At 36.4% G+C, this 8,854-nt stretch overlaps 1 protein-coding gene across 1 annotated transcript; it reads right to left on the bottom strand.

Annotated features, from left to right (window-relative positions):
* Window positions 1-1,449: 1,449 nt before the first annotated feature.
* Window positions 1,450-8,516, bottom strand: LOC107624884 (uncharacterized). The gene is made up of 9 exons (XM_016327363.3): window positions 8,242-8,516; window positions 5,829-5,900; window positions 5,118-5,207; window positions 4,275-4,317; window positions 3,329-3,435; window positions 2,859-2,954; window positions 2,310-2,500; window positions 2,117-2,186; window positions 1,450-1,914 (listed from the first exon to the last, which is right to left on the bottom strand). Exons 1-9 carry the CDS (start codon window positions 8,437-8,439, stop codon window positions 1,804-1,806), a joined length of 978 nt encoding a protein of 325 aa, XP_016182849.1. The 5' UTR covers window positions 8,440-8,516; the 3' UTR covers window positions 1,450-1,803.
* Between the last annotated feature and the right edge of the window lie 338 nt (window positions 8,517-8,854).

Here is an 8,854-nt window from a genome sequence, read left to right as displayed (position 1 = left end):
AAGGTACCCTTTCTTATGCTTTCCTTCTTGGGAGGGGTTTGTAACCAGGAAGTAGAGAAAAACCTTAACGGAGGCCAGGAGCTCCAGATATTCGCATACCATATCGAAACATCGAATGGCAGCCCAGCTGCTGGGGTGAAGTTGTGACGGGACATCATACCGATTTAAGAGGGTCATGATAAAAGGTAAGAAAAGGAGGCGAATGCCCAACATGGTGAACATGGGCTTATACACCCACAGACGATAAATTTAATTGGCAGATGCGCTCCTGGGCTCCCAAAACGAATACATAGTAGTTCGCCTCCTCCGAACCACCCCTGCACAATACCCCCGAATTTCGAAATTATTGTAGATCATCTTATGTTATCATGGAGGATGTGCGCGACACGTCGGAAATAACCCAAGTGTAACGATTTGTAGGGTTTTGCGCCATAGGCTGCTGTGCCATACCTACAGTAGGGCACCACTTAAGTCAAAACGGAAAGTCGAAAACTCGAAGAAAGTTAAAACTGAACTACGTTTTACTATATCACTATCCTATGCTATTCCACACAATTTCAGGCCTAAATCCAGGAAGGAAACACCTATGGTACCCCCTAAGAGCTAGCTAATAATGGCAAGTTCAATTCAAGCAAGTAGTAACCAAACACAACAAATAGCAGCAAAAGAAGCATGAAAATGAACAAAATGAGCACAAAAATTCACTTACCAGTAGGTGAAGCAGAAGAAAGCGATGGAGTGGGGACAGATGCAATGAAACACACAAGAAGCAAAAGGTGAAGTGATACTTGAAAAGTAGCAGTTATGGGAGAAAATGAAAAAGGAGAATGGGAAGTGAGAGAGATATGAGAAAGATATGAATGTTGTGATGGTAACCGTCGAAGGGGGAGCACAAAAAGACAAGGGCAAAATGAATTTTCCCCTCTGCTTTCAAATCAGTCATAAAAGGCGTTTAATGCCCCGGACACGGAATCTGAAACGACGCCCCAAGCAACACTTGGAGGCAACCCACGCGCACTCAAGATGTGTCCCACAGGCAGGGTCACGAGCAGAGGGAGACTGTCACGCGAGAAGATTCGAGTAAGACGAACATGTCAATCGCGATTCTCGCAACTTGCCACGTTGAACATGTCAATCACGATACCTGAGTACAAGGTATAAATGGGGGACTTACCCCTCCCCCAAAGTACGTCATCTTTTACCCTAATTAGCCGCCTCATCGTACGGACACTTACTTTAACATCAAAGTGTCTTTGCAGGTGGCCCCACTCGCCGACCCACCTACGCTCGTGGCGGCACTCTTCGATGCAAAGCTCACGATCAGGTCCTAATACCTTCTTCTCTCTAGTTGCTCTCGACCCAACACCCAGCCGACCTTCATCGTGACGAGCAACCGAACATATGGTAATAATATTCATTAAGAGTAGAAACAACAAAAGAATGATGTTATCAAATTGGCAATATCCACTTCCTAGAAGATAAAACCAAAAATATCTTGCTAATTTGACTGTAATTCCAAATAATGTTATGGAGATTTACCAAGTCATACCATTCCCATCACATTTCTTGATGTTTCATTTTCCATAATATATAACTAAATCTAGAGGAACTAGAACTTAAGCCACCTAAACCTTGGTTGAACATTTGTTATAAAAAACCACCTATTAAGTTACATACTATATAAATTACAAGACATCTTAAAACAATTTTTCAGTAGACTTGATAATTACAATTACGAGAGAAAATGTGATCGGATAATTAGAAATGACAATGAGCTCATGCATAAAGTAAGATTCAACAGACTCATGTCACCATCATATGGTCGAAGCCGCCTCCGGCTTGCAGAGTGGGCACCCGACTCACACCAACATTCTGAAGCAATTGTTGCAGCCACCTCCTGGTTGTAAGGTCCTCCTGAGTACATAACCCACACCACACATAATATAAGCAAACTAAAAGTAGGACTATCTGTCTAAATCTATCAACGTCAATGAGAAGTCTAACTTTGAAATTGAAAGATATGGCAAAAGGGTGAAATGATCTCTCTCTCCGGCCAGTAATTTCTTTAATCTGGGCATCTAGCCAATGTCATTTTGTAACTTAAATGATTACTTACACGAAGGCAGTTGCTGAAAGTAGCATCTCTTAACATGTCTGGAAGACAACTTCTTAATGCATCACAAGCCCTGTTTAGACAAAACAAGAGTTTTTGATCAATCAAAAATAAGAAAGAGCAAATTGAAATTGGCAAAAGGCTGGGAATGGTTGAGGTCAAAAGCACGGAATTGCAACTACAGGCTACAACCAACCTTGGATTATCTGATAGGCGAAGATAGCATCGGATGATATGCTTCAACAAACGAGATGAAGGCTGCTCAGCAAGAGCTGCCACCATGTTTCCCAAAACTCGACCTACTGCAAAAAAACGCTCTGCTGTAGTGCAAATATAATCCAAGCCCACGTCGTCCAATAGGATTTTCTGAACAATGAAAGTTGCAACCTGTCACCACAAAGCTTACATTAGATTGCCATACTAGATTTACATGTGTCAAACATAATACTAGTACATAACAAGATCATAGCAATGACAAGCACACAGCACAGATCCCATGCACACAATGAATAACTAAACATGCCAAGAAAATTTCAAACATGAATATTTAAAAGTTTAAACCAAGATTAACTTCTCAAAGGCAGAAAAAAAACTAAATGAACATTAAGATTTTAGAATCAATATCTCTTAAGTTGGGGTCCTCGTAATTTCAATTTCTTACGTCATCATGTTGACCAAGTTATGTAGGCATGAGTGACTAAATTACATTTATGATATATCCATTAGTGAAAGCCAAAAACTTAACTGTTTTTGATAGTTCACTGCCCATTTCCATGGTGCGCAGGCACAATGGAATTATCTCAGTTGAAAGAAGGAAACTTATGACTTCCGTATCATCAACCTGGTGAAAAAAATTCAGGCGGGGGACAATTACTAGATATCAAAAAACAAAGATATAGATGATATATCAATACACCAAGGTAAAAGAAAATAATTATCAATAATAGCATAATAGATGGGAATTTCAATTTGATCCTTGACAAGAGTAATTAGATGCTCCAGGCAAGTTAGATCCAGAAGTCCCTGCTCAATTACACAGCTTTTGTGTTTAAGGACCTTCTTGTGACAATGGAGGATTCTTAGAGCTTTTCTTTTTTTTTTTTTTTTTTCATTTTATCATGACGGTATACCAATTACTTTTTTGCAGCAAGAATGCTACTAATATAAAATGTATTTTCTGCATTTAATATCACAGAATCAGCAATAGACAAGTACCTTCACCAAAGCACCAATGACGCCAAGACTGGTGAGTCTCAAGTACTCGAATGGTCTTGATTTGCTTGTTGTATTAAGGAAGGGATACAGATATAGAGGTATATGAGCTGTAGAAGAGAAAGTTATGCTCCACAAATTTGGAACTACAATATCAAACTTTATATAATAGGGATTAACAAAAACTATGGGCCTATTTGGTTTACATTTTCATTTGAAAACAGAAACAGAAAACAGAAAATGAAAATGCAAACCAAGCAAGCACTTAGTTCCAAATTGTGCAAGAAAGAAACTCTGTTTTGACGCAGACTGAGACAAGGTTATGACAGTTGCATTTAAAATTTGTAGACAAGATTAATTTCTTCCATAGAAACAAATGTTGGAGAGAAGACATTTTATTAAATCATCATACATCCCTCATTTATACTAACATAAAATTGAACAAAAAACGGGGAGGAAAAATATAATTCATGGCCCATAAACTATCCTCTAGAACAGCAGTTCAACCATCAAACATCATCTTCATTATATATATATTAAAAAATTCAGACAGAGACATTTAAGTATGCGAAAGATAGAATTTTGGACCTGTTTAAAAATATAGTTATCATAAAGACAGACCAACATGAAGGCTATACTCCTACAATGCTGATGTTTATCCCCATCAGCTTGGCTTGGCTTGTGTTGTGTCTATATCATGCTCATGGTGATCCTAAAGATTTCACATCACTCATTTTACTTCACATTACCATGCATTAACCAAATCTAAGAAGCTTATAGCATCCTTGAGAGCATTCCAGCAAATAGAAAATGCTTATTTAAAATCATGCTATTTCTATCACTACCAGAACATATAAAATAAATATAACAAAGAAATTAGTCCGAGAACAAAGATGATAAGTACAAGAAGGTTTCAATGTCCTTCAAATGAGTGATAAAGTGAGATTACCATTGAGGAACAACATCCTTGTATCAGGGTGTGATGCCACACACTGCATGAAAAACATGAGAAACCTAAAACTTATTTTTGTATTCAAAATGAAAAACAAATAAATAAATAAATAAGAAAGAGAAAATTTCATGTTAGTGGATGGCTCATTTGTTTCTTACTCTGTCCTATTTTTCGAAAGCAAATATGTGCTCACCAATACAGCCTACATGGAGATCAGAACATGAAAAACAAGGACATGGAAATTATCCTTCCTTGCTCAGTTGCTCATGAGTTATTCCTATCTTTTTACCACATTGACATTAGTTAACAAATCGGCATAAACCCACAAACCAGACTCTCAAAAACATTGAAATCCAAAAGCCAGATCCCCAAAATCCAAACCTCCAACATCAAATCCGTAAACATCAATCCCCAAACGGCCAAACCCCTAAATTGTAGACCTAAACCTGAAATCCAAAATATTGATATCCAAGTTCCCATACCTGAAGTCCAAACCATAAAAATTTCTTGTGTGTGTTAATCCTATACACCCTCTTAACATTTTCATCGGAGTGAATTACGCTGACCTTTCTTTGATTTGTCAGGGAAACACTATTCATCCCTCTTAGGAGTGATGTTTATAGCGGAGGTCATGGTCAAATTTTATATAATACTAAGGTACCAAGTGTCTTATAACTGAATCTCAAGGTAGTATGTGTAGTTCAACCCCTTTCATTATGTATTAAAAAACAATGTAAAGTCAAAATTGCATAGTTAATGATACAATCACATAATGAAGTTGTTCCTTGATAGATGAAATGAACCCAAGATGTAAAACTTGATAGGATAAGCTAATCTGACCTGAAGAAGAGCAAGTGCATTGCACACACGATTAGATTGTGCTGGAGTAAGATTTGGTGGAGAAAGAACAGGGTATATTGAAACTATTTCCTGAAAGAAATAAAATATAAAATATAAGTTAGCAACAATTAATATTGGCCCTGTTACTGGAAAGAAAACAAAAATTCCAATGCAAGAAAGGTGTATATGATACAGGTTTGTTTGTTTGATATATATAAAAAAATACCAAAATAAAAAAATTAAATTAAATTAATGAGGATACACTAATAGTGAAATGTACAAAGATGAGAATATAGCAATATAAATTAAACGTCAAAAGGAAATAATAAAATTAAAAAAACACTAAATTATCTGACCATCATTTGCTTCTAAGTCACCATCATACTCCCTCAATTTCGACAAATATTCAAAATTTCAAATGGAAAGAGTAGGTTCAAGAAATATTAAGGATCACCTTGTTAAAAGATGTGAAATAGTAGCAAACCAAATGGAGTGAAGGATAATAAAAGTATTTGGACTATAAAGAAACTTATGAGCTCAAAAATATAACTCCTCCATGTGAAATAAATGTGCGGCCTTTGAGTAATTGGGTACATTTAACTGTCAATGTATCTTCACAAAATGTGTCCAGATACATAACTAAGTGACATTTATTTTGAAATGCATGTAGTACAAAGGAAGTAAACATTTGCAAGAATTATTGAAGCATACCTGCAAAAGTGCAGCAATAGTACCAAATGAATTCCATAATAATGGAGCAAGATCTTGAAATAATTCTCTCTTCTAAAAATATTAGGGGGGGAAAAAACGTGATCAGAGACTTGTATGATAGGAGAAGCAATAGCAAATAATGGACATGGAAAACAAACCTAGTCAAACAAAAGCAGTAATCACATAATATGCAATCAGTTTCCATCATGGATAACTTGAATTCAGCATTATGGGAATGCTAGCAGTTTTGGAACTTCGAATGGGAACAGAGGATGTTAGATATGAAAAATAGAACTTGTTAAGGGTAGGCTTGAAAGTATGTTATGGTTCACTAGTTAAGTTATTATGATTTATAAATTAACTTTGGTGTTGGTGTTTGCATGTGTGTATGTGAGTACTATGTTTATATACCTAGCCCTTTATCTAAAAAATATTGCAAACTCGCCAAAATAATAATAAGCTTCAAATTATGGTCTATTGTGTTTTTTGGGTCCAATAACCTCATGTAGTAAAATACTAAAGCCTAGATAAGTCCATTAGCCAATATAAGGACCCAGTCCAGCATCCACATTATGCAAGGTAAGCTAGGATAAAAATTCTCAACTTGAAATTTTCATTTAAAAATCTGAATATAACTGCAAATTTAGAGGGTTGTTGAGCTTCTTCTAACTTCCAGAACTAGCATCCCTCATCCACGAAACCATAACACTTCTTCTGATATCAAGCCATACAGACAGAACAAAAGTGATTCATCCTATTATTTCTGTCACTTTTTTTCAAGTCCTCAAATCATCGAAAGAAGAGATTTAAAGTTTTGGGATTCGAACAATTAAAATGTTTAGTACATGCATAACATTTAAATTGTATGTGTAGGTGACCAACAAAGTTTAGTTAAGCAAACTTGTTCTTTTGTAATGAAATATATTAACAAAAGCATATTAACAGTGCATTGGTTATTCACACTTTACTGAATTTTTCGCTCTGTTCTATATATGAGACAGCAACTATGATTCGCATGTCAACTTAACATCTTAACCTAATTCGCATTCTTTTCTCTCTTTTTGTTTTTGTTGCCGCGCTTACTCCATCTAATACCTGTCAATTAGCATCAGCAGCAATCTTGAGGAGAGGAGCAGGAAACACCCTACTCAACCCTTTAACCAGCAGCCACCTCTATAAAGAAAGCGCGAGAAGAATTAGAAGCCCAAAGACTCAGCCAGTTCAACCCCGAATATCGTACCTAATTCCAATGGGTTAAAAGTTCGACCAGAACAACTAAAGTAGCAGTAAAACACCCTGAATTCCACAACAGTGGCCATTTCCTACAGTTCTCTTCCATTAGCCTCTTTATGAATTTTGGTTATAACATATTGTAATCTCAAGCTCAAGGACTGGCACAAGAGAGAAAGACATAGGAAGGATTGTATTCGGTACTATGACAGAAAATTCTTCTTGTTTGTGGAACAAATCCAAGAACATCAATGTGCACCAATACAAACAAATTTCGACCAAAAAAAAAGGCAAACAAATGACAGTACTTGAGTACTAATAACACAAATAAATCTCAATCCAAATAAATAAATAATGCCGAAAGCAGAAAGGGAAATAGAGCCTCAACAAACACTAAACAAAGCCGTATAAGACTGCATTTCTTTACCGGCATGAGACACAGAGACATAAAATCATGTTTGGCAGATGATACATGGAGAGACATTGTGTCCAAAGATATTGAATTAGTGTATTTTGTGTCTATCCTGACAGAAAGAACACAAAAACACTAATATTTTTTATTTTTTTCATTATTCTTATTAATTTTTCATAATTACATTTTTTATTATTATATTTTTCTTCTCAAATTTTTTGAATAAGAATAAATTGGACTTTGATAATTTGTTCTAATTTATTACCAAACAAAATATAAAAACATTCATTTTTGTATATGTCATTTGTATTTTGTTCTCAATGTCTTGTCTTTGTCATGTTTTCAAAACCAAATGCATCTAAGTGTATAACAGCTACCTACATTGTATCTCAAGCCTCCACAATTAACATGGGAAGAAAACCAAATACATTTGGGAGATGGCTAAGTAAACCATGGTTTGATGTTATCTTGAAGAAAGGAGTGGTATGGCTATGGCAAGATAAAGTGTCCGCCAAAGCCTCCATGTTTGAGGATCCAAACTCAAGAGTGGCATGATCTAGTCTATTCTACATTTCTACTCCTTGGCTCCTCTACCATTTAAAACACACACAAAACCTAATCATAACAAGAACTGAAATTAACACACATTCATAGAGAAAAATTTCACTTCAATTACATGGACACTCTATCACTAGAATTGAGAGCAGAAATGAGACAAATTCACGGGAAATTGAGGAGGAAAAGAGAGAGAAAGTGGTTGAGTAGGGGAACCTTGGAGAGTTCGAGTAGAGCGTTTTCACGGAGGTCGGGGTTGCTGAGCTCGAGGACAAGCTGCTCGGCGGAGGCCATCTTACGATCCTTGGTGCCTCCGGGGGAGCTCTGGGAGGAGCCACCGGGAGAAGGCGGAGGAGCAGCACCGCTGCCGCCAAAGGCTGCGTTCATTGATAATGACGGGGGCAAATTTGTCATTTCAACGTCTACTCTGAGCTAACGCTTCGGGTTTCGGTTTTCCTTTCTATCTGTTCTGTTCCAGTTTTTTTCTTTCTCTGTCTTTTTCTCGTTTTATATAGACACGTACCCACGCTGGAAATCCACCAACTCTATAGCTCAGTTTTTTTTTTTTTTATATAATCAATTTTTTTTTGTCTAAACATGAAAAGAAACAAAGGAAACACTATCCTATATCCGAGCAGATGATTTGTTGAAGATCAACACAAGGCTCAGATCAAATAACATGATTAGAGTTACTCTTGGCACCATATCTAACCATCCAATTCGCAGCTCTATTTGCTTCTCGTGACACCCACTCAACGTGAATAAGCTAAGGATAAGATAAAAGCTCCTGAATCTTGTGAACCAAATCTGTTACTTCAGATGAATACCC

The sequence above is a fragment of the Arachis ipaensis genome, chromosome B1 (genome assembly GCF_059453495.1).
Source record: "Arachis ipaensis isolate K30076 ecotype BB chromosome B1, ASM5945349v1, whole genome shotgun sequence".
Taxonomy (NCBI): Eukaryota; Viridiplantae; Streptophyta; class Magnoliopsida; order Fabales; family Fabaceae; genus Arachis; species Arachis ipaensis.
The sequence above is the reverse complement of the archived record's forward strand: the minus strand, read 5'-3'. Positions and strand labels throughout refer to the sequence as shown.

Coding starts and splice junctions, on each gene's coding strand:
- LOC107624884 (XM_016327363.3), bottom strand. CDS start 8,439: ATGACAAATTTGCCCCCGTCATTATCAATGAACGCAGCCTTTGGCGGC. Junction 5,208..5,828: donor CTATTGCTGCACTTTTGCAG/GTATGCTTCAAT, acceptor TATTTCTTTCAG/GAAATAGTTTCAATATACCC. Junction 4,318..5,117: donor ATGCACTTGCTCTTCTTCAG/GTCAGATTAGCT, acceptor TTTTTCATGCAG/TGTGTGGCATCACACCCTGA.